The following is a 27082-nucleotide window of genomic DNA, read 5'->3' as shown; positions in this document are numbered from 1 at the left end:
ACAATTATTTTTTATGATATCTTTGTGCAATATTGGACAGATCCTAAAGTTAGTAATTTGTTTAAAGATGTTACAGGTTTAGTTTTTTTTATGTTTGTGCGATATATGACAGAACTTGTTTACAGATGCTATAGTTTTTTTTTCTGTGCAGTATTTGACATAACTTTAGATTATTACAGAATATGCGGTATGTTAATATTTTTGCTTTAGCTTGTATGCTGCACAATTCACCTTACAGCCAAGCAGTTTATCTTTATCCAGACTACAATGTGCATGCCTTGTCATTCAATTATGATTTGTATTTTACTCCTGTTGGATTCATATTCTTTTTTACAAAGTGAATGTTTAAAATGCTCTCATTATAATAGTTTTGATGGTCTTAATGCAATATTTTGTGTACATCCTGTAGGCCACTATCAAATGGTTTACTCATACTTGCACTGTTTGATCTCAGTAATACTTTGAATGGTGATTTTAATGTTTTTGTGCTATTTTACTTCAGTTTTAAGTAAATAGTTAAGACCTGCTTTCCTTAACTGTTGTTTCCATTCATCTCATTACTAAGCTACAATTAATAACCTATTAACAAGACCAAACTAAATCAATGACTTTTTTAAACATGTTTTTAAAGGATGCAAAATATTGTTTAATTATTATTATCATTAAAGTCCCAGAAAATACTGAGATATAATTTTTTGCCAATATCGTACACCTGAACCATCTGTAGAAGCCTTTAAACCTTTTCCTCATTTTCCACTGTCTTTCAGTGGAATTACTTGCCAATCTGCAAAGTAGTATTGGTAATAGATGATCTATAGCTGTTAGTCTCTTACAGCAATAAAAATAATGCTATGTCTCGCATAACCTGTTCTTATCTTACCTCCTGTAGTTGAGATATTATGGGGAGGCCAAACAAAGGAACATTCATTTGCACAGGAAGACTCTTGGAAGAAGATCTTGGATTTTTTATACCTTCACCTGTACAGTTATAGTTATAAATTATGATGATTTTAAGAGGTAGCAGCTAAATCAAACTAAAATCAAATGTTCAAATTTCTCTGCACTTTTTACACAACACTAGACATCACATTTTCTAAAGTTTTGCTTCCTGATAGAGTACTTTAAGCTGGACACATACATTTTCAGATTGACTGCATCAAGTAGGAATTTGGCAAAACATGAAATTTAGTTTCATTTAGCATATTTAATTACATAATGATGCAGACACAAGTGCATTAGTTAAACTCAGCTAGAAATGTTTGTAAAAGTAAAATGTAAATGTGTACTTAGCAAGTGGAGCTTCTCATTTCAGTGCCCAACAAGAGTCAGCTAGTATTGATGGATTCCATTTGCCCTGATACTGCTTTTTCATCCTTGCAATTCCCTTGTGAAATCTTTCACCATGTTTGTCACTGACTGTACCAAGTAAAGAAATAAAATTGTGAATGCAGAAAATAAACTTTTAGTGATGTGTTGCACTTCATTGTGTTATATGTTTGAAGCATATTCTCAACCATCTGAACATAATTTGGTGTTCTGTAGTCAATATTCCTAAATATCTGTCATGCAATTTCCTCTAAGCCCACTAGCAGTTGGATAGAAGGGACAACTAGAACTTTATGGAATCTCATGAGGCAGAAAGCGAAACATATAAATAATAATAAAACAAACAACAGCACGCTATCACACACAACCTTTCCATCACCATTGCAAATAAGAATGGGCTCAGAGCTGATCCTTGATGTAATCCCACCTCCACCTTGAATGCATTTCCTTGATTCACTATCTCCACATCATCCAACCTTCTCTCTCTCTCATTCTCTTCATTCATCAGCCTCTCAAAGTACTCTGCTCAACACACTCCCCTCACTTGTGAGTATGTTTCCATCTGTAAAGTTGTGTGACCATGGGATGTTCAATGGGAAAGCTATCTGATTGCTTGTTAACATGCTTGATTGGCTTAGCTGTCCCTCATTTACTCTCCATGGGTCATTAGGAAAAACACCGACACCCACAGAGTATAAAGGAGCCCCAGAAAGAAAGAAGGGATTGAAAGGAAAAAAGGTAGACGGACGGACGGACGGACGGACGGACGGACGGACGGACGCACACACACACACACTGCTCTCGTGGTTCCATGCTGAGCATCTTGGGAGCAGGAATGATTAAAACGCTCATCCTATGAACACAAGAGAGATTTCAGGCTTGGGCATCCCAGTGGTAACTGGATAAAATGGATAGGATGAAAATCATTTTAAAGGCTGATCATGCTTGGTGATGTCACTGCTAAGACCTGATTGGTGAGCAGGAGTGAAGAAGAGAATGAAATGCAGTAAGGTTTAGGGAACAGAGATTCTTTTGATTTTACTCCTTTTTTAACATTCTTTTTGGATTTACTACTTATTGACTGATTTTACTGCCAAAAAGAGTAAAAACGCACTGGATTTTATTGGTTATTTGTATATGTAAGAAGACTGAACTGCAAACAAAAATCCATAAAAATAAAGAATGGTTTTCATTAACAAGAGGAATCAGCTTCTAAGTGCCTTTAGCATGGGAAAGGTGCTATATAAATAAAACATATTAAGAAACTGACTGGAGTTTGAGGGCCCCACTTATATGGCCATCTGTTGGCTCACTTCACATCTCGTTTTTGTTTGGCTAACATTTAAGGGGCAAATGGCAATTAAAATGAAAGGGAAATAAGTCAATTAATGGCAGAAATTTGGTCATCCATGAAGAAAGTGACAGAAAGGAAAACGTGTAGCCCTAAAGGACTGAAGTTGGACTTCCCTGCAACCCTACAACATGGTCTAAGTGCTGCCTGCTACCATCGAGTTAATATGAAAATACAATAGTCTAAAAGGTCAACACTGCTATCTTTCACTGAAATTGATTAACGATACAACGCATATGTTACGTACATTTGCATGGCTCAAGGATACACAACAGTCAAATTCAGTCACCAAGTCGAAACTCTGTAAATGGTGCTTCTGTTTAGATTTCGGACTGTCTTCGATTCATTGTCAGATTTTGCGTACTCCGGTATCTGCAGCAAAGAAGCACGCGGGACGAACTCCGATATTTAACCAGAGTGCCTTAAATTACATTTACTCCGTTTCATTCTCACACAGTGGCATGAATAGTTTCCCTGACAAACTGCAAGTACATACATGTATATACCCAGGAAAACCATTGGCAAGTTTTGCACACTCCCACACTTATTAAACTGGATGTTTTGCGCTGTTTAAATAGGTGCATGAAAGAAATGGAGCGGCACGGACACTAGTCCATGTCCCTGCTGTGTAAAGTTACGCTTGCAGATTGGCAAATAAAGCCACGCTGAAACGTAACGTGTAACGTAACCGGCCTCACTCAAGGGCTCAGTCCAGAATATCACGTGGCAAGCCACAAAGATTTGACTAGCGGCTAGTGAGGTGACGGATGTCGTTCTTCTGCTAATGTAAAAGGATTTATAGTGAAGGTAGGTGTTTTATCTATAACTACTTAAATTCATGCTCAATATGCTGATATACTTTGCCGCAGAACAGTTTCCATACTGACGTGGTCAGCGTGACATGCATGACAAACTAAATAAAACAAAATTAAACTCGGCAGCGGCGCTCCCATCGTCATTAACTGAAGCACAAAGCTGTAGTTTGCAATTCTGTGTCCTACCTCTTATATGCTGTAGCACCGATCATCGTCTCTTCTGCAGGTTAAGTGTTTGTCAAAGAGCGAAATGTGACAGTTTTTATACATGGGGAAGTTTTTATTTATAGCTACAAACACTAGTCATAGAGTATGGAATGCAGTACTACGATTTTGAGGCCCCTAAACGCCTTAAGATCTTTATCTTTTAAATAAAAAATAAAGTAACAAGCGATTTACAAAAAGACGAAATGGATCGACACATTGTAGTGGCCTGAAAAGAAATCAAACCTTTTAAGCCCGTTTTATCTTTCTTTCTGCACAGTTCTGGCGATTTGCACAAGTTTGTACAAATATAATACTATGTGGACTTTCAGTTTATCAACTATCCATTTTTTTGGACGGCACGGTGGCGCATTGGTAGCGCTGCTGCCTCGCAGTTAGGAGACCCGGGTTTGCTTCCCGGGTCCTCCCTACGTGGAGTCTGCATGTTCTGTCTGCGTGGGTTTCCTCCGGGCGCTCCGGATTCCTCGCACACTCCAAAGACATGCCGGTTAGGTGGATTGGCGATTCTAATTTGACCTTGGTGTGTTTGTGTGTGTCCTGCGGTGGGTTGGTTCCTGCCTTGTGCCCTGTGTTGGCTGGGATTGGCTCCAGCAGACCCCCGTGATCCTGTGTTCGGATTCAGCGGGTTGGAAAATGGATGGATGAAACTATCCGTTTTTCCGGAATTTCGTTTCGGCTAAAAATCAGGATAAATTGTGCTTTATGTTAAGTTTAGTATATCACAATTATGATTAAGTCTGATCAAGAACTCAAATTTAGTGTTTCCGTTTATTGAATTTGTATTCTTTACAAAGAAGTTGGCACAATTTAAACAATAAAGAATAAAAACTATGCTTATTGTTTGACTTTTAAGTGTAACTGACTTCATCCAGATACAAGAAGTCAAACGTTACTAAGTATTATTTTCTTTATATGACATTGCAATATTGAAAGTGTCCCCCTGATTTTCCAACAGTGTTCTAAAACGAGACAGTTGCAAAATGTGCACAGAAGCATGACCTGGAGCTGCGTATACTCCCACAGATGACATGTACACCATTGACGTGCATGGGCATTTTAGTGGGCAATGGCTCTAAAGGGGACAAAGGAGGCTATGCGGGACAGGATTTGTTACGTTTTAATCCCGGCCTCAAATGTGTGCCCACTTTTATTTCAGTGTTTTTAATTTCACAGTAAATTGGGATATAACTTAATGATTTGTAAATAGAAAAAGCACAACTTTTTGTCTTCTATTGCTAATTAGGTTAGATTATCAATAAAGACACTACACTTCTACATCTACACCAAAACTTTATTTTCCTAACATAACACATTGCAACAAGAGAGTAAGTTGGGGTATGCAAAAAATGATAAATTCCAAATGGAAGAAATTGTTTATGATAATTCACCTTGTCATATTTATAAAAGTGTTTTTCGTGGGTGAAATACTGGGGAATAAACAATAACTGATCATTTGTACCATTCATCACCATTCTTTTTTTGTGCATTAGGCATTCAATAAGTCAGTTTCTTATGGTCTAGAACTCTGAAGGACAATGTAAAATGCTTTGTTACGTACTGTATATGTTAGCATCTCTCAGTATCAAAAACACTTTTTATCAGCTTTTGGGTTTTATCGCAAAACTGTCCTCTTAGATCCCTTGTTTTGAAAGATTGCAATGTCTTCATCTTTGTTAATCGTGGCCTGTTTCTCAACAGAACAAGGCAATTATTCACAAATTTCTGAGTTTGGAATTAACCAAACTGAGTATGGAAAACTTTATTCAGTAGTTGCCATAGATTTGTAAATTTGGCATTTATTTGCAGCAACTGAAACAGAGGTTAAGTTAGGTTAGTTAGACTTTTTTTTTATCCCAGAGGGAAATTTGTTTGTAACTGGAAAGTAAAAAAAAAAACAAGGTATTGTTACATAGTTACAAGAAAATAAGCCAAGACACAACACTTGATAACAAAGAAGAATATTACCTTTAATAAATTTAGAAATTATCAGCAGCCCTACAAGTAACAGAATTCAAAGTGTGCATGGGTCTGGAAATAAAGGAGTTTTTAAGTTGCTCTTCTTAGGTGCTTAAATATGCTGTCTAATGGCAACAGGTGAAATTTAGGGAAAAGTGTGGCTACTGGTTGATCAAATCAAGCTGATATTCTTTCTAATCTTTTTGTAGTGCAGCTCATTGACCAAGGTCTGCTGCAAATCAATCATTTAACTGCTAATTATTTACAGTGTTGTTAAGCAAATATATATTCTTAATGGCGAGGTTGCCAAACTAACAAAAAAGCAAATGAAACAACAGATCCAATAAAAAGGTATTAACACAATAGTGTCATTATGGTTTTGCCCACTTTAAAAAAATTGTGTTTCCTAGAGAAAAGCCAAGCAAAATGACACCTTTTATTGGCTAAATAAAAAGATTACAATATGCAAGCTTTCGAGACAACTCGGGCCCCTTCTACAGGCAAGATGTGTTTCCTAGGAAACAATGCTGTGTCTGACGCAGATTTTGCTGTAAACGGAATAATAGTACTTTTGGAAAAACCTGGCAATAACCATTGCTGTCCTCCGTATCTTGTAAAAGACTTACAATGACAGTCAATTTTAAACTTCTGTGTGTGGTGGGGGGTACGTGTATAATTCCAGGAATTATTAAAAAAAACAAAAAAAAAAAAAACATGATCAGGTAATTATCGCAATTCCATTTTAGTTGCCGTTAAGATACTCCCCTTGAGATGTAATACACTTGTTCCAGCTATTCTTCCATTCCTTTCTTGGATTACTTCCACCGTTGCAAATTGTCTACTACTCGGTCTCAATTTTAATTTCTGAAACAAAAAGAAGTCCCAGGGCAGAAGATCTGGCAAATACTGGGGTCATGGGGATGTGAAGCAACAACCACATTGTTTTTGGTTAAATTCTCTTTTGACTGACAACATGGTGTGTGTTATGGTACAGTGGCATATGCACATGTGTTATCATGGTGCAAAATGCAGCTTTGTGTGCACAATTTCTCCTAACATTTTTTTCCTGATGCTTTTCTGTAGATGCCGTGGCAATTCAGTGTAGTGTTGCTGATTAACAGTCTGTCCACGGGTAACATTCTTTATTAACGAGTTTGTCAATGTTGAAAATTGTGATCATCATTTTTTTGATCTATACTAATAAAAGGCAAAGCCCTCACTCACTCACTCACTCACTCACTCACTCACTCACTCACTCACTCACTCACTGACTCACTCACTCACTGACTCATCACTAATTCTCCAACTTCCCGTGTGGGTGGAAGGCTGAAATTTGGCAGGTTCATTCCTTACAGCTTCCTTACAAAAGTTGGGCAGGTTTTATATCGAAATTCTACGCGTAATGGTCATAACTGGAAGCAGTTTTTCTCCATTTACTGTAATGGAGATGAGCTTCAACGCCGTGGGGGCGGAGTTTCGTGTGACATCATCACGCCTCCCACGTAATCACGCAGTACATAGAAAACCAGGAAGACCTCAAAAAAGCGCTGAAGAAAACATGCATTATATAATTGAGAAGGCAGCGAAACAATAAGAAGCGGCGAAGTGACATATACAACCATATTCATGAGTTCTGCTACTGAAACAAAGCACGATGTAAACCTACACTTTAAATTAAGTTCATAGACAGGCTGCCGCTGGCGTTTGTAATTTAGTGCCTGCCCATATAAGGCCGTCCGTCAGCGGCAATCCAATAGCAAACTGCCACTAAATATTCACGGGTGAAGGACTGTGCTTATGGAGAGGAAGATGAGATGGTCAGGGTGGTGTTTGACACAAACTCAGCGAAACTGCGAGAGAAAGTTTTAAGTGCCAGGACTAAGGTAACATTAAATACAGCCATGGACATAGCACGAGATGGCACCAGCACAGCTGGGAACCTTCGATGCATGTACACCGAGCGGCTCACGTGAACTGACGAGTGCACAGATAAAAGCAACAGTTCCAAAGAGCGCTGAACAAAACCAATTACACAATTGAAAAGGCAGAAAAAATATGAAGCGTCTGATAAGCATATTCATAAATCCAGCTACTGCGGAAACAAAGCACACGCTGGAAAAAGTCAATGTCCCGCTAAAGGAAGACAGTGTAAAAAAAACGTGCATGCAGTGTGTCAGGTCTCAGATAAAGAAGAAGACGAGCTGTTTATTGATGCAGTAAGAAACAAATCGATGAAAGAAACCTGTCATCTTTATAACGATTGACAAACACGGAATGTAACTTGAACACAACACATCCTACAAATACGAGCCTGATTGAAAGAAATAATGATAATCAAATCCTTGATGACAGCAACACTCAGTAACACTCACAAAACAAATACTGTATATTGACAGTCATGTTACGTTATTTTTAAAATGTTCCCTTTTCTTTTCTAGCTTTTTAACACACTACTTCTCGCTGCGATACGCGGGTATATATATATGTATATATATATTCCGATCTACATACTCGAATAATGGATACTTTATTCGCCATCAATGATTGTTTTGGTAAAGCCATACTCAGTGTATTCATTAGATGAACGGTAAAAAGTAAGAGCGAGGGAGGATGCAGGCTGTAGTCTTGGCGTCAACTCTATCTGAATTGCGCGATCACATTTCAAAAAATATATCTTTTCAAGTTCTATTTAGTCCATATTTGTCAAACTTAAGGGCCACGCGCCACATCCGGCACGGCGTGTAATTATATCCGGCCCGCGAGATCATTTTATATACTGTATTATTGTTATTAATGGCCCAGATATATGAAGCGCTGGTAACACAAAAAACTACAGATCCCATAATGCAGCGCTTCAGCTGCCTTGCCGAACACTTATTATGGCTAGCTCACGCGATGCTGGAGAGAAAAGTTCATTCTGAAAATAGAGCCTTTAAAAAGCGATGGGAGGCTGAGTATATGTTTACTGAACCCGTGTGTCTCATTTGTGGAGCTAATGTGGCTGTAATTACAGAATTTAATCTAAGACGGCACTATGAGACAAAACATCAGGGTAACCTGAATGCAATGCAGAAGATACAGAAAGCAGAATAATTAAATAAGAATCTGACACTTCAGCGGACGTTTTAACCCGTGCACAATCACAAAGTGATTTCAAGTGAAGCTGCTTTTATGGGAGACACAACCACTTGCCCCACTTTCCCTGTTACCAAGTAATGTTAAACCAAGTCGTCACTACGGTGTTCCCAAACGCACTTTGCTGATAAACTGAGCGCACTGAGTTTGCACGGCGCTTTGGTGACTTTGAAGAACAAAAAAAGTCCGTCTACATGCGGCTCGAACCTTGTGCATGTTTGGTAGCACATATCTGTGTGAGAAGCTCTTCTCAGTGATAAAGACTAACAAAACAGCACACAGGAGTCGCCTCACTGATGAGCACCTGCAATCCATCCTGAGAATCTCCACAACACAGAACCTCACACCAAACAGAAACGAACCTGTGGCCAAAAAAAGATGCCAGGCGTCCAGCTCTAAAATGACATATGAGCAAAGACAACTGAATGATTTGATTTGTTATTGCTGAAAGGAACACATTTTATTTATATTTCCAGGTTTTGTTATGCAGCATGTTCATATTTGAATTTGTATAATTTTGACAGGATATATTTTTATGGAGAGCAAAATCTTTTGGGATATTTAAAATCTAAGTTTATTTTTATATAAAATTACATAAGAGTAAAGAAATTTGAATGTTTGTTCTTTTAACGTTTACTTTATTTCTAACTTGTATAATTTAGACAGGATATATTTTTATGGAGAGCAAAATATTATAAGTTGTTTAAGGTTTGAGTTGATTTATTCAGGAATAATATTCCTGTCTGTTTTTACCATTCCTACCAAAGATATTTCTGTCGACTAAATAAAAATTCCTTCTATTTAAAATTTAAATAGAACTTGAACAAATATGATAGTTCATAATATCCACGCAGACTTGCACGTAAGAGCGGAGTTATCCGTTTTAACAAGCAGCGTATTGCACTGATACGAAATAGCTGTGTGTGTATATATGTAGATATGTATGTATATGTATATATATGTTTATATATGTGTGTGTATGTATATATATATATGTATTTGTGTGTATATATGTGTGTGTATGTATGTATGTGTGTATGTATTTATGTGTGTGTGTATATGTATGTGTGTATATGTAGATATATATGTATGTATATATGTGTATATGTATAGATATGTATATATATATGTTTATGTGTGTGTGTGTAAATATATATATATGACAACAACACTCATCACTCACAACAGTGACAAAACAATTACATTGACAATCATGTTACGTTATTTTCAAAATGTTTCCTTTTCTTTTCATTGCTTCTTTAACACACTACTTCTCGCTGAGGCTGGTATTTTACTAGTATGTATATATATATATATATATATAGATAGATAGATAGATAGATAGATAGATAGATAGATAGATAGATATATATATATATATATATATATATATATATATATATATATATATATATATATATATATATATATATATATATATAAAATAGATAGATATGACAACAACACTCATATCAATGACAAAACAATTACATTAACAATCATCTTACGTTATTTTTAAAATGTTTGCTTTTCTTTTTCATAACTTCTTTAATACACTACTTCTCCGCTGCGAAGCGCGGGTATTTTGCTAGTGTTTGATATGACCTGAAATGCTTTTTTCAACTTGAAGAAAAAAATATTGCCAAAGACATGTGCACAACTATAGAATAAATGTCAAAAATATGCACTCGATCAACTCTGCATAATGCCACTTGGTGAACTGATTAACAAGATTGAAGGCATATGATGCCTAGTGGCATAATTAATAACTGCACCCTAATACCATGCCTTTGATCTTTTTGGGAATTTAGGTCCAGCCTTGTATGTCTGTCCTTTTGTGAACTCCTGCAGTAATTTGTGTATAAGATAAACAGACATGGAGTTAGACCGCAGCCTTGAGGCAATTCAATGGAGGAGTTAAAAGTTTTAGAAAAACAGCCAGTAACATGCACACTTTGGTTTTTTTTTAGATAAAAAAGTCCAGAATCCACCCAGCCAATTTACTAAAATGTCAGGTTGAATTATACTCTTGTAAAAGCAGGTGAGAAATCTATATTTATTTCTTTAATTTTTTTTAGTCCTTCAACGTTCTCATACAATAAATTGAGAAGTGTCACTGTTGGAAACACTACATTACCATCGGTCTCTTTGAAAATACCCAGCATTCCTTGGACACTGTTCTTTGTGCAGATTTATGCACAATGAAATCCTCTCCTCTCTCAAGTGGTAATGTTAAGTCTGAAACCCAACATTGGTCTCTATAACCAAATGGTTCCCCTGGTTCCCAAAAGAACTATTCAAATGAAGGTTTCAGAAAGAAATGAGTTTAACATGATTCTTGCTGTGCACAGTAGCACAGGATAAATTCAACCTTTCTTAATCAGTAAGTTTTCTGGGTAGCGTACTGAACATTTAAATATTTATGTTTTGTTAATATTTTAGGAACCTTTTCAAAGCCCAAAATCAGTATCATATGCAAAGTACTCCTTCTGGAATGAAATGGTTCTTTGTCAAACAACGGCACAATCTTAACTTTAACAGTGTAGGAAACATCCTCTCACTGAAACCTAGTGTGGCAAGCGGCTGGGTGTGGCACCCAGCCAGGATGCCTGGAAGGACCGGAGGAGGGCTTACACCTCCTCCAGACCACAAGGGGGCAACTGCCCTGGTGGCTTTGGGGACCACGAGAACAGAGCTTAGAAGCTCAACCCTATAGAGGCCTGTGGTCACTGCCAGGGGGCGCCCCGATGCCTGGAGAGCCCTGGTCCTCAGCACTTCCGCCACCCCCCCGGAAGTGCTGGGGGGAAGACGACCAGGGACACCTGGAGTGCTTCCGGGAGCTCAGCCGGCACTATCCTCCACACCGGGGAGTGTCGGCAGTCACTCATTGGGAGGCACCTGGAGCACATCCAGGTGGATATAAAAGGGGCCGCCTCCCTCCATTCGATGGCTGGAGTTGGGAGGAAGAGAGACATAGCTCGGGAGGAGAGGAGAGGAGTGGAGGCGGACCTGAAAAAGAAAGGCATTGGAAGAGCCTGGACTTTGGGGAAGTACTGGGGTTGTGTGTGTGCTTTGGAACTGTAAATAATGTATAATAAACGTGTGTTGGGTGAATTATCGGTGTCTGCCTGTCTGTGTCTGGGCCATGCTCCACACTGGATTTTTTTGTGATGCTTTGTGTGTCTGCAATGCACTTGACTTAATAAGCAGAATAAATGGTACGCTGTGAGAAGCTATTACTTTTATACATCTCTAGTAGTTTTTTTTTAAAGTGGCTAGTGGCTGATGACTGTAACAAGCCAATTAGAAGGGTGGGGGCACTTGAGCAACCATAGCCTGGCCTATGTGCATGTCCCTGATGTATATGGAGAACTAGTGCAATGAGACAGAGCATTATTACCCTTAGAAGTGTAAGCCTTTCGTTTAGAGAAAAGCAAGCTGGTGACCCTCCAGAAACCTGTTTTCTGAATGGGTTGTGACTTTGGGTGTGCCAGGTCTCTTCCTATCAGAGTTTCTTCCAGTTCCCAATTGCTTTTGGATTGTGTTGGACACTATGCTCAATAAAACTTCGATTTTTTTTTTCAATTAGTCTACTGAGGGTAATGTCTAATTTCATTTATTTGCCATTTTCTTGCCATTATCACTAGAATAGTGTCCAAGTACTTCTTCAGAAGATGTAGTAACACAGTAGGGCTGGGCGATTAATCGAAAAGTAATCTAAATCGACATTCAGAACCAATAATCAATCAAATTTTTCCAGGCCGATTATTTCGATTACTTTCCCTTTAAAAACACTACCGCGTGTGGAGTCACGTGACCCCGCTCCGTTACGTTATTCCGCCAACATGTCGAGCATGGAGAGCTTAAACACTGACACAACTGAGCAACAAGAGCAGCTTGTACTAAAGAAAAACGCAGTCTCCGTCATTTGGACACATTTTGGCTTCAGTAAGGATGACATCGAATAAAATGAAGTCAGATGTAGACACTGTAGAAAAACAGTTTTAACGCCCAAAGGTAACACCACCAATTTGTTTCAACACTTGAAGCTCAATCACGTTACTGGATATGAACAGTGCATGGCTCAAAAAAAACAAAAAGAGACTGACAAGCGCCCAGCAACAAGTGCCTCCGCAAAGCAGATGTCAATAACACATGCGTTAACAAATGCCACACAGTATGAGAAGAGTTCAAGAAGATGGAAAGAAATAACTGACGCTATTTGTTATTACATCGCAAAGGATATGACTCCCTTGGCTACAGTGGAGCGTAGCGGGTTTAAACACCTCGTTAAAACTCTCGACAGAAGATACACTGTGCCATCACAATCACATTTTTCTAAAACTGCGCTGCCAGACATGTACAAGACATGTTGTAAAAATGTAGCTGCGGAACTGAAAAATGTTCAACACTTTGCAGCCACATCTGATTTGTGGTCAAGTTGGACGATGGACCCATCCTTGAGCCTTACTTTGCACTACATTGACGACGATTGGAAGCTGCGCCAGAGATGCCTTGAGACGGCGTATTTTCCAGCCGATCACACGGCAGATATGATTGCGCAAGGTCTGAAAGATATTCTTTCTGAATGGGACCTCGCGGAAGAAAAACTTTCAGCCATTACGACAGACAACGGTGCGGAGATGAGCAGCTATTTGGTGTCCCCCATGCTGGATAGTGAGGCAAATCCACTGGACTGGTGGAGGAAGGATCATGTACACTTTCCCACTCTAAGTAAGGTGGCAAAAAATTATGTCTGCATACCAGCTACTAGCTCCCCATCAGAGCGGGTTTTCAGTTCGGGCGGAAACATTGTTACATGCCTCAGGTCCTGCCCTAAACCTGAAAAGGTTAACATGCTCGTGTTTCATAGTAAGAACTTAGAGTAAATTCATGTTCATATAGTGACATGACAAGATCGCTAAGATCACCTCATGCAGCAGTGTTTAGAGAGTTCTATTTTCATTACAACAATCTGTTGTTTACATCGATGCATTGCACATTAAAATATTTGTTTACAGAAGATGCAAGAAATGCACTGTTTAAAGTACTATTTACAGGATATATAAGAGTTATTTTATTTAGAAGAGATACTGCTTATTTTCTACTTTTAATAAGAAAAACATTGAAAATTATTTATTTTGTTTCCAAAAGTGCAAGTTATTCATTTTTACTTTTTTTTATAAGAACAAAGTGACTGTTTGTTTTAGGCAATGTGTGCTTTAATTTCAGTTGTTCAACATTGATGTTCAATAAATAATCACAGATAGTAGTGTTTCTTTCAATTATTTTTAAATCAAGTAATGCACCCTTCATTCAAAAATCTCTCACTTGTAACATGTGAGCATATTTACTGTACAAAACTTGTCAGTGAACTATGAGGGCAAAAAAATAAAAAAAATAAATCGTTCATTAATCGTAATCGAGTTAAAATGTTCAATTAATCAAGATTTAGATTTTAGGCCAAATCGCCCAGCCCTATAACACAGCCTGTTCCAACTCTGTTTTAAGACAGATGGAGGGTTTTTAAGTAATCAACAGAAGTTGGGACAACTGTGTAAAGTACTTGGTTCAACTTGCAAGGTTTAATTTATTTTAACTACTTTAGAACATCTGTAGGTTATAACTAATTAGTTGTTCCCTCGGTGAGGCTCGTTTGTAATATTTTGATGTTTCCTTTTTTTGGTTTTTGCTTTTGGTTTAAGCTCTAAACCTCTGGTAGTTTTACTGCTTACCTTTTCACTATATTAGGTCATTCATTGTATTTCAACTGATTAAATCTGAAGAAAAACTGAGCTGTCCTAAAACTTTTGACTGGTACTGTATATCATGTCCACTACTATGTTTTGTTTTTAGTTCTTGTCTTAAAATGTGATGACTCTTTTTTAAAACTCTGCTGACACTGCCCATTACCCCATCCTTACCTTTGATAGCCATATGACCACTCAGCACTTTTTACCCCTGGTTACAGTTAATTCAAATCAGATTTTATTGTCTGAAGAAAGAAATTTGAACTGATGACATAGATGGTAATAGATATCCTTTATCATGATGTATCTGTGATTAAAAAGTGTATATTTCTAAAAAAATGTTTTGTTGATGTCCCCAGCTACAGTAAAGAATCCCTCAAGATGTAAATGTTTGTACTTTAAAATGATACTACAATCTGGATGTTATACTTTTGTATAGCATTCAGTGTTAAAAATATGTAAATGTTTAAAGTTGTGTACTGTTTGTTGTGTAAAACATTTCATTGATTGCTGATTATTATTTTGACTGGTGTTTGTTTGTGTGCGCACTCTGCACTGACTTGGTATTCTAGCAAGAGCTCATACTGCCTACCACCCATTACTACTAAAACGGGCAGAAGCCAGTATAATCCTGTGGTGGAATAAAACGTGTGAACAAAAGAATGAAATAACTTAGAAAAGTTGAATGAAGCTTGATAAGCAACATAAAATGATTTCCTTTGTTGAAATAGATAGCTCATAAAAAAAAAACCATAAAAAACATTTAGAACGTAGTGGTTATTAATAAGAGTACTAAGACATTCACAGGATTCTCAAACCCCATTAATCAGTGTAAAGAAAGCTGGAGTATATCCTGGTAGCAGTGTGTGTGAGACAGGAGACAACCCTAGAAGGATTCCAACCCAACATAGAGGGACATTTAGTATTCTCCCTTTCACCTAATATGCATATAATGGGGATGTGGGAGAAAAGACACACACAGACTTGGAATTGTTCAAATGACTATTGGGAGCATGATATAGGGTGTACAACAAAGCCATAACTATGACATTGTAAAGTTTAATCTACAAGATAGTGTGGCTCATTTACTTGCCTATCTTAAAAAACACCAAATGTAAGCATATGCCCTTTCACCTGTAATCCCTTTGTCGTTGTTTTGTGAAACAAAGAAAATACTTTTCAAGAAAAATGACTGGTAAATGAAGAAAGCTAAATGGGATGGCAAAAACATAGTTGTTAAACAGGTTTGGGTCTGGAAGCTGTAAGAACTAAACCAAAACTGATCGTCAATGCCTAAAATTAAAAGCAAAGGCCAAAGTCAAAAAACAAGTAATTGGTCCTTATCCCAACGTAGATTGTTTTGGCCCAAACTATCTCTAATGTTCTTTGAAGGTTTGGTTTTAGAATTTATCTAATTTTCTGATGACATAACACTACACACTGTTTGTTTTTTTTTTAATAGATGAGAACTACAGTAATGATGACCGATCATGTTTTAAGTTACAGAGCTTCATCAATCAAAAGATACCATAGAAATGTGACAATCTCAGTGAACATCCATTTAAGATGGCACAGAGGTGACATTGCCAACATAATAACAAAAGAAACAAAAAATGTCAAAAATGCTTCAAAACGTCTATGACTGTAAATAAAATGGTTAATTTAAATGTTAAAACTAAGATTTGTCAAAGAGCCCCTTTAATAAGGCACATGCTCTAAAACTGGCCTTAAGGCTTATTTGGAGAGTACCCATGAAATTATCACAAAAGGTGAGAAACACAAGAATGATACTCCAGATTATACCCCGTCCAGTGCACAAAGTAATGCAGTCATAAATCCCAGTGATCTCTTCAGTCCTGTATTTCTCATCTCCATCAATAGTAACAGGGTTACGTGAATAGGAACAAAAAGGATTGGAATACAGATTTAGGTTTGGACACATGGAAAGTGGGGTAAATTTTAAGATGACTCGGAAGAACCTATCTATAGAACATGGGTCCCACCTTTTTTACAATATGAATAAAATGAACTGCTTTGTAAATTCTGTCTGCTGTTACAAGTATTGTTATGCCACCGGAGGTTGAAAGGTTCGTAATATAATCCATTGAAATATCATTACAAGTCTGCTAGTTGAGGGTATAAGATATAAAACACCTAAGAGACATTGAGCTGAATCCATATACCTGTTACAAACTTTGAAAGCCTACACATCACTCATTTGAAGGCCAGCAGAAATATTTTTAAATAGTAAAAATTCATGTTTTCTCTTTTAATAATGGAAAGTATTCTTTAATGTGAGAATTTTGAAAAAAGTCATGCTCTGCAACAATGCAGCTGTTTTCATATTAGTTGCATGAGAAGAGAGACTGGTGACTCAATTTGTATTAATATGGAGGAAAAATTCTAATTCAAAGAAATAATAATGATAAAGCAAAGGTTTAAATGAGCCTTTTGCTTATTTTTCTATCCTGCTTAGGTCCCATTTACCCTCTTCTCCTGACAGTTGTGAACACCTTTATATGCAATGTTCAGTTTCTTGGAAGTCATGGAACAACCCTAATTTAGTAAAGCAATAATGTTTATTTATATAACTGTTTCTTTGTGGCCATTTTTAAACCCAGAATTAAACTTGTATAATGTTAGTACCTTGCAACCCAAGGAAAGACAATTTACTTGAATTATTAAACAGAATAATATTGTTTACTGCGGTGGGCTGGCACTCTGCCCGGGTTTGTTTCCTGCCTTGCGCCCTGTGTTGGCTGGGATTGGCTCCAGCAGACCCCCGTGACCCTGTAGTTAGGATATAGCGGGTTGGATGATGGATGGATAATATTGTTTAGCCATACAAACACATTTACATATGTTTCTCTAATAACCAATTATTTAAACATTATCAATTTATAATTTATCATTATGACAATGGAATAATGGCTGCTGAAACTGATGCTTTGGAGTCATATATGAATACTAAATTGTAAATTAATAATTTCAAGCAGTATTAGCCATTTGTAACATTAGTAATGTCTGTATTTTAAATCCGTTTAATTGTGCCTTGATAAAAAGGTATCAATTTCTATTAAAAAAAAAAAGAAAATTGCTGAGTGATTCCAAATGTTTGAATGCATATATAATTCATCCTACTAATGAAATGCATGATGTGAAGATAACACTAGTACTCTTTGTTTACTGGACATATCAAATTAGAAAATGAACATTAGATTGTGTTGGCTTGATCTTTAGAGGATCAGTTTGCAGCAACTGTTACACTATAATAACTTTGACCTCTAGTGTTTCTAATGTAAAGAAAGATTTTTTTCATAGTGTAGTCATTCAGATTAGAAATGAATGTATTTGATGAACCCTCTCCCAACAAGACTCTTATCTACAAAAGAAATGTGATTATGCTTTCAAGGATTACTTGGGAATTGCCAACTGCTATAGCAGTGCAGAATTAATAAAGTTTTCTACACCGGTCAATGTAGAAATTAATTGTGACAGATATTATGAGACTTTTAATAGGAGCCGACTGTCTATTTGTACCTTCTAATCCTAGGTCAAAATAAGGAGCATTATTATAGCAGATGCTGTTGCTTTAGTTTAAACAGAGCCACAACAATCTAAAGACGCCACGCAAAGGCAGATGTTCAAAGATGTCACTGTAGTAATGTCGGCATGACAAAAATATACAAAGCAAAAAATGTCAAAAATACTTTAAAAGTTTTAAAACTGCACTACAAAAATATGAATTTGTGTATCAAAACTAGACATGCTCACATTCTTTGGTAAATGGTCAAATGCACATGGTGTCTGGTGGATTACAGATGTCTGACTTCCTGAAGGAATCCATTCACCTGGATGAAACCATTTACTCTCTTCTGCTCCAGTGGCCCAGTTATTATCACTTCCAGGGTAAATAAATCTCTACATTGTTTTTAGAATTTGTGTCTAGATATCAATGTGACATTCAAGACTCATTCACTTAATATCTCATTTGTGTTTTTTTTTTATTATAAGTATTGGATTAATGTGAATTGGAAATTGGAAGCAGTAATATTTCTCCAGTTCACATTTTGTAAGTGTACTCTTATACTGTATATTGTGATGATTTTTTTTTTTTTTTGGGCAGCCAGAAATGAAGACCAGAATATCACCAAAAATCATTGCACAACCAGCAAGAGGACTTGTGGATGAACAGATATACATCCGTGTTTCAAACTTGATTCCAAATGAAAAAATTACCTTGCGATGTTTACTTCTATCTGAAGATAATGACTTCTGGCATGCATATGGACTGTATATCAGTGATGACAAAGGAGTGGTAAATGGTATTCACAGCTTATTATTTCATTACAAAAGTGAGATTTAGGTATATGTAAAGTATTGAGGAAATCTTTTGATATATTACTACACCTGTTTTGAAATAATAAAAATTACACCGTTGGGCAACTTCAGTCTGTCCACCCATCCATTTTCAAAAATGTTTTTTCTAAAATGTTTTTTTCTGTTCGAATACTAACTGCAAGGTAGGGTATGTGCAGGTTCCATTTAGGAATAATGTCACAAGAACTGATTTTTTTGGTACTAAAGTTCCTAAAATGTAATACAGGGTGAACCAAAATGAGTACCACATTTCTCAAAGTCATTGTGAGAGATACAGGCAGCCGAGTGGGTTGGGATGGGGATCCTTTGATAGGCAATCCCTTGTAGTTTTCAGTCGGCAACATGTCTTGGTCCGGTGCACACCATGCTTTCTCTGTCAAAGCGTTTTTCAAAAACAACAAATCCATCATCCCTATGCTACGTGCCTTCCTAACACACTGCAGCATTCTTCCTAATGGTGACATCCCAAACCAGAAAACAATTCTTCAGTGGGTGGCTACATTTAGACAGATGGGTACAACATTAAACAGAAAATCTCCAGGCCGTCCTCTGACTGTACGAATGCCTGAAAATATCCAAGTTGTAATGGCATCAATTTTGTAGTCTCCTAGATGTCAAATGCACAAACATGCTTCTGCCATAGGCATTTCCAACTTGTCTTTGAGGAGGATATTGCATGAGGACCTTAATTTCCATCTATACAAAATGATGGTAGTGCAGGAATTCACTGAGAGAGACTGGGATAGCCATACAGACTTGTGTGTGAACATTCTGCAAACCGTTCATTGAGATGCCATCGTCATTTGCAGCGATGAGGCACATTTCCACTTTCGCTATTGGTCTGAAACCAACCCTCGTGAACTTCATCAGAGCCCCCTGCACAGTGAGCTTGTTACAATTTGGTGCGGCTTTGCAGAATTTGGTATTGTAGGTCCTTACCTTTTTGAGAAGGGTGAGCAACGGTCACCATCACTTCAGATCATTACTTTGAAACGCCAGAGAACTTCCTCATCCAATTGAGCATCCCCAATTGGAAGAAATTGATGCGCCGTAAGCCTGGTTTCAACAGGATGTAGCAACAACTCATGTGATGTGGAGATCCATGCAAGTTTTATGGAAGTTCATCTCCTTACGTGGCAATGTTGGGTGGTCTTCAAATTCCCCTGATATCACTCTGTTCGATTTCTTCTTGTGGGGTTATCTCAAGTCAAAGGTATACATACACCAGCCTCAAAACCTTGAAGCCCCCAAGGACGCTATTCGCCATGAAATCGGTACTATTCCCCTTGAAATGGCCAAATGAGTCATGAAAGGGTTCAGAAATCATCTTGAGGAGTGTATCGCTAATGATGGCCACCACCTTGAAGACATTTTTAAAAAACATAGAAAAAAATATATTTTTGTATGCCCTTTCTTGTGTGGTAATGAAATTTATTTTATCTTGTAGTATTTTTGTGGAAATAAGCATTTGAAATGTGGTACTTCTTTTTGGCTCACACTGTAGTACCAGCTTTTTACAGTACCAGTAGTATTGAAAAAGTTAGAACTGTATTCTTGAATGACTGCAAGTAGACTAATTACTCCAGAAAGCACAATAATACATGATATAAACTAACTAAAAACCAAGTATAAAAATGGCTTAGTATTGATGATACAGTACTGCTTCAACACATGTCAAAAAGAAAAACAGCAAATGTCGTGTCTGAAAGTGCTTTTGTGTTCACGAAAAAAAATTTTAGCACAAAAGTGCAGGATTCATACTTGTTCTTTAAAAAAGAAAAACAAAAATAAAACACACACAGGCTCGAGTTGTTGCCACTTTTATCCTATTTTAGAATGAATTCAGAAACATTTGTGTTGTTTTGAGAGCAAAATAACATTACCAATCAAAAAGAGATATAATTGTTTAACTTGTATTATGCATTTGTTAAAAGAGATGAAAAGATAACAGGATTTTTTTGCTTTTAAATAGTGTCATACACAGCTACAATTATGAACTGGGATTTTGCATTCATTCTGTGATTATAGTAAGCACTTCTACAGATGTCCATCAGTCCATCCATCTGTCGGTTTTCTAACTTGTGCATACAGTTCAAGGTCATGCTGGGATTTGACTTACATTCATCTAGAGTTATGCACATAGGACTGTAGGATGTGGGAACTCTGCCAGAGCAAACAGCAGTTATAGCAAGTATTATTGACACAAGAGTCAGATAAAGTGGTTATTTGGCTTGTCTACGCAAGTGATGACATGTGTTGCTCCATGTTAAAGCCAAAATAAAATCGATTTAGTGTTTCAGTGCTTCATAGGACAAGGCACATCTTCCTGTTAATACAACATGTATTGCATTAACAGAGACCTGTAATTGCCAAAACATACAGTTAGTAGGACAATCAAAATAACATACTTCAAAAGAATCTAGAAACACTGAATTTATGTCATTTGTTTGGCTTTTGAAACCCAGCTGGTATGTCATTGACATGGGAAGATGGTGGAAGGCAGCTTACTTTGGACATTGCCTCCCCCAAGCCACTAGGTGGCAGCCCTGAGATATGGTGCCACAAACTGGGACTTGTAGTTTCTTGCCTCAACCCTGTTGGGAGGATGGCAATGGTTGCTTGAAGGAGTGGAGTAAGAGAGAGTAAAAGAGAGAGAAGATGACAGTGTTACAGAGTGGCTGTGCTTATTACTGTGACTTCTGGTTGATGTATGGGAAACACTTACTGTTAGGAATTTCACACAAATAAAAAAAATTCCTCTTGTTGAGTGCTAAACATGTGACCAAGCCTTTGTGTTGGGTATATAGGGAGCTGCAGCGCACCCATGGGACCACAACTGGCAGAAGTAAATCTGTACTTCATAAAATCTGGTTTGTATATCTGCTCAACATTCCTGATTTTATTTTTATGAAAGGCTTTTGAGATGAATCTTGTGAGGCTGGAAATTTGAAGAATTTGAATCAGGTGCTGCTACAGAGCATTTGAGGAACTTATCCATGTTGGCTTTCATAATGAGGCATGGGGTATATAGCTAGTTGTCATCTGTTTGTAACTTGACTTATGTCATGCATTTCAGTTTCTCAGTATGCACTAGCAAAGTGTCACTTTGACTGGATACAAAGTCTGCAATCTGAAATCTGCAATCACTAGTCCCAATTAAAGTAATGGCTCATTTTATTTCATTTTTTTTCTTGCTAACCCATCTCAGGTTTCAAGCAACCCACATTTGGTTTGTGACCCACAGGATGAGAAACACTACACTAGAGGACAACATCGCTCACATTATAGGTTAGGTAACTGAAATTGGGCCAATTTAGGACCAACAATTGACAGAAATTGGGCCAATTTAGAACCAGCAATTGACCTGTAATGTAAGAGAACAAACCACCATAATAAGGAAAATTCTACACAGAAAAGAGATTGTGTGAAGACTACATATTCTAAGAATGGTTCCTGAATCTGTAAGGAAGTAGCAGTTATACATTCACATAAAATGTACAGTGGAACCTCGGTTCACGACCATAATTCGTTCCAGAACTTTGGTCGTAAACCGAGTTGGTCGTGAACCGAAGCAGTTTTCCCCATAGGATTGTATGTAAATACAATTAATCCGTTCCAGACCGTACAAACTGTATGTAAATATGTAAAGATTAAGCACAAATATAGTTAATTACACCATAGAATCCACAGTGTAATAGTAAACTAATGTAAAAACATTGAATAACACTGACACAAAACACCCAGGCTCCCTGATCAGCTACACTCTCTCTCTGTAGCACACACACCACCAAAGCCCCTCCCTCCCTGCCTGCCTGCCTCCCTCCCTCCCTGCCTGCCTCCCTCCCTCCCTCAGCTACAGGAGCAGGCTGGCTCACGCGCTCTCTGTCTCTGTGTAGCGCGAGCGCGCACACACACACGCACACACACACCTATCCTCCCCCCATCCCTTCCCTGTCAGCTGCCCGTGCTCTCTGCGCTTGCGCTAGTGCTCTCTAATCTCTCTGTAGCACGTGCTCGCGCAGCATTTTTTTTAAAATGAGTTTTAAGCACAGCAGAAAAAAGGAACAAAAAGCGCTTGCAAAAACAACTCACAAGCAAACAAGTCAGATTGCAGGAGATCGCGCTATTAAACCTAAAGCCTGATCGCTGTAAACAATGTTGTTCAAATGAGTTTTAAGCACAGCAGAAAAAAAGGAACAATTCCGAAGCGCTTGCAAAAAACAACTCACAAGCAACCAAAAAAGTAACATTGCAACAAATCACACGATGAAGTCCTCCATGTAAACAATTTTTTTAATGAGTTTTAAGCAAAGGGAAAACCACGAACATTTGAAAAAAAACCAAATCACAGCATGATCTGAAAAAGTAACTTTTGAAAAATCAGTAAAACAAAAACTAATGTACAGTACATACCACCAAGAAAACTGTAACCTTGCATGAGTAAATGGGTGGAGAGGAGGTTACAGTTTTGAGGGAGAGTCCGGCTCCGCGATGGAGGGATGTTTTCTTTCAGGCGTTTTCTCTGTTGTGCTTTCTTGGGTTTCTGGTGTTTTTAGCCGTTTAGCTGGTGGATCAGACTTACTGAAATAGCGGTCTAATGTGACTTGCCTTTTCCTACGCATTAAAATTTTTCGGAAATGCGAGACGACATTGTCGTTCATCATGTTTATCACTCTGTTCGTAACCGCTTTGTCAGGGTGGTTCTTTTCAAAAATCCTGGCACTCGCTCCATTTTTCCATGATGGCTTTTATCGCATCACTTTTAAAACTGTCCTTTCCTCTTCTTCCCCGGAGGACTGCTCCTCGGTGAGCAACCTAAGCTGCTCCTGCTGGAGTGCAGCGAGTTCCTCTGTCGTCAGCTCCTCCTTGTGATCCAGGACCAGCTCCTCGATGTCCTCATTGTCCACTTCAAGACCCATGCTCTTGCCCATGGACACAATCTCATCCACAACAGGAGGCTCAAAGCTTTCTAAAACCTGTTCAGGAACGCATTCAGGCCAAAGTTTCTTCCAGGCGGAGATCAATGTGCGGTGTGTGACGTCTTCCCAGGCTTTATCAATGAGGCCGATGCAATGCACGATATTAAAATGGTTCTTCCAGAACTCTTTCAGGGTCAAAGAGTCTCCTCGGTCACATTAAAACACCTGGTGAATAGTCCTTTGGTGTACAGTTTCTTGAAATTTGAAATAACCTGCTGGTCCATGGGCTGCAGAAGAGGAGTCGTGTTGGGGGGGAGGAACACGACCTTAATAAATTCGTACTCGACCATATCGTCAACCAAATTTGGAGGGTGTGCCGGTGCATTGTCCATTAGAAGAAGGCATTTTTTAGGCAGGTTATTTTCTTCGAGATATTGCTTCACGGCGGGAGCGAAAGCTTTGTGCAGCCATTCTAAAAACAAAGTCCTTGTGACCCACCCTTTTGTGTTTGCCCTCCACATCACAGGCAGTCTGGCTTTATTTACATTGTGCTGTTTGAAAGCACGAGGGTTCTCAAATTGGTAAACGAGTAGCGGCTTGATTTTACGTCGCCACTAGCGTTAGCACACAGCAAAACAGTTAACCTGTCCTTCATTGGTTTATGGCCGGGCATAGCCTTCTCTTCCTGGGTAATGTAGGTCCTCTTTGGCATCCTCTTCCAGAACAATCCGGTCTGGTCACAGTTGAAGACTTGTTGCGGGATGTAGCCTTCGTCCTCCACTAAGTTTGTGAAAATTTTCACAAATTCTTTTGCAGCTTTAGCATCGGAACTAGCAGCCTCTCCATGCCTTACCACTCTATGAATGCCACTTCTTTTGCGAAACTTTTCAAACCATCCTCTACTGGCTTTAAATTCCTCACTTCCGGCACTCGTAGAAGGATAGTTTTGCAGCAAATCGCCATGAATCTTCCTGGCTTTCTCGCATAACATCGCCTCACTTACGCTGTCCCCTGCAAGTTGCTTCTCGTTCAGCCACACTAGCAACAGTTTTTCCACCTCTTCCAGCACTTGAGGTCTCTGCCTGGTTAACGCTGTAACGCCTTTTGCAACATCAGCTGCTTTTATAGATTCTTTTTGCTTGAGAATAGTCGAAATCGTAGGTTTTGACTTCTTGTACTCGGCGGCAAGATCAGTAACACGAACGCCACGCTCAAACTTTTCAATAATTTCTTTCTTCACTTCGATTTCGATTTTCTTTAAAAGTTTTTTCTCACTACTCTTCACTTGCTTAAAAGCCATGGTTAACTGCAAAATCCCACGAAATAGAGCGCAAAGATATCACAGGTAAAGCACGCACGTCTGACTTAGAACAATGAACAAGGCGCGGCTCAACACGTGCTTAAGTAATCAGCACGCACGTGCAGGCAGGCAGGCACGCACATGCAGGAAGGCAGGTAGGCACGTGCAGGAAGGCAGGTAGGCACGTGCAGGAAGGCAGGCAGGCAAGCAAGCACGCACGTGCAGGAAGGAAGGCAGGCAAGCAAGCACGCACGTGCAGGAAGGCAAGCACGCACCACATGCAGGATGGAGGGCAGGCAAGCACGCACGCACGTGCAGGATGGAGGGCAGGCAGGCAGGCAAGCACGCACGCACGCACGTGCAGGAAGGCAGGCAAGCACGCACGTGCAGGAAGGCAGGCAAGCACACACGTGCAGGAAGGCACGTCTGACCGAGAACAACACGTGCGGAAATCATCGGCGCACACAAACCGAAAGGGAAACTGGCTTGTTCGTATACCGAGTGTGTGGTTGTGAACCGAGGCAAAAGTTTGCCGAACTTTTTGGTCGTGAACCGGGACGTTCGTGAACCGAGGTTCCACTGTACTAAGCTAGCAATTTGAATTTTTGAAGCAAGCATCTCTTTTTCTGTGTTTTCATTTTTAATATCTTAATGAATTGTACTGGAAACTTTAATTACTCCTTATAGGTTAATAAAAACTTTTGTAAGCAATAAAATGTTTTTAATGATGTTGGCTTCATGTTTAAACTTACAAAGAGTTATTTGTTGCCAACATTTAAAAAAAAAAACTGTCATAATTGAGTTATATTTTAAAAATAAGTAAAAAGAGAGCACAGTATGTTTGATAATGACTTACAAAATGTTATTTGCATGTTTTGTTTTTTTTAAATAAAACCACTTCTGTAATCTGGCAAGTTGCCTTGAATCTCATGTTTTGAGCAAGGTTTTCTCAGTTCAAAGTCAAATTCAAAATTTTCAAAGCCAGGTCAATATTGTCTTTCTGAATCAGTAAACTATATGGGAAGGTCCCTCCCTTGTTCCTGATACTGTAAATAAGAGTCCGGTTATCTCAACTGCCTACTAAACAAGCAGGTTACATACACATTTAGTATTTCAGATTTGTTACATACACAAAAGTAAATTAGAATTACAGACACAAAGTAAATTAGAATTTTCCTTCACATTTTAGTGAATCTGTTGTGAACAGTTAATACAGGAATGATTTAGGAGTAAACAAATTGTGTAGTTATGTGAACACAAGAGAAATTGTACCCATTATGCATAACCCTGTCAGTTGCTGTTAGTGACTTTGATGAAAACAAGCTCCCTCTTTCTATGCATTTGTGTTTCCTTCTCCTGCCTTTGATAAAACATGAACTGTTCACTACTTACAAATCCTCTAACTTAATGAAACTAAGGAAATGCCTGATCCAAAGGATATTTTTGATAGTCTTTATCTCTCTGTTCTTGGCTTACTATCGGTAGCATACACTCACCGGTCACTTTATTAGGTACACTTTGTTAATGCTGGGTTGGACCCTCTTTTCATAACTGCCTTAATTCTTTGTATCATTAATGGGGAAAATCGAGACTCATTAGACTAAGGGACAATTTTCCAATCTTCTGTGTGTCCAAATTTGGTAGGCCTGCGTGAATTGTAGCCTCTGTTGCTTGTTCTTTGCTGACAGGAGTGGTACCCAGTGTGGTCTTCTGCTTCTGTAGCCCATGTGCTTCAAGGTTCGACATGTTATGTGTTCAGAGATGCTCTTCTGCATACCTCAGTTGTAATGAGTAGTTATTTGAGTTACTGTTACCTTTCTATCAACTCAAACCATTATGGCCATTCTTCTCTTGTATCAACAAGGAATTTTCGCCCAGAGTACTGCCGCTTAGTGGTTATTTTACCTTTTTCGGACTGTACTCTG

General features: G+C 38.3%; 1 protein-coding gene and 1 pseudogene across 3 annotated transcripts in view; both read left to right on the top strand.

The window, feature by feature from the left end:
• The window catches only part of LOC120533932, a 60627-nt pseudogene extending 59039 nt beyond the window's left edge, over positions 1-1588 (top strand).
• A 1669-nt stretch (positions 1589-3257) lies between these two features.
• LOC120533931 (peroxisomal succinyl-coenzyme A thioesterase-like) overlaps positions 3258-27082 on the top strand; it is a 93658-nt gene continuing 69833 nt past the window's right edge. The window contains exons 1-3 of one of the 3 annotated variants that reach the window (XM_039761059.1): positions 3258-3484; positions 10779-10849; positions 18685-18883. In XM_039761059.1, the coding sequence (XP_039616993.1) occupies positions 18691-18883 (193 nt within the window). In that variant the 5' untranslated portion in view covers positions 3258-3484; positions 10779-10849; positions 18685-18690. The remainder of the gene's footprint in view (positions 3485-10778; positions 10850-18684; positions 18884-27082) is intronic. The other 2 variants (XM_039761060.1, XM_039761058.1) reach the window with 2 other exon arrangements.

The sequence above is a fragment of the Polypterus senegalus genome, chromosome 8, assembly GCF_016835505.1.
Source record: "Polypterus senegalus isolate Bchr_013 chromosome 8, ASM1683550v1, whole genome shotgun sequence".
NCBI classification, from domain to species: Eukaryota; Metazoa; Chordata; class Cladistia; order Polypteriformes; family Polypteridae; genus Polypterus; species Polypterus senegalus.
This window is presented reverse-complemented; position numbering and strand designations above follow the sequence as displayed.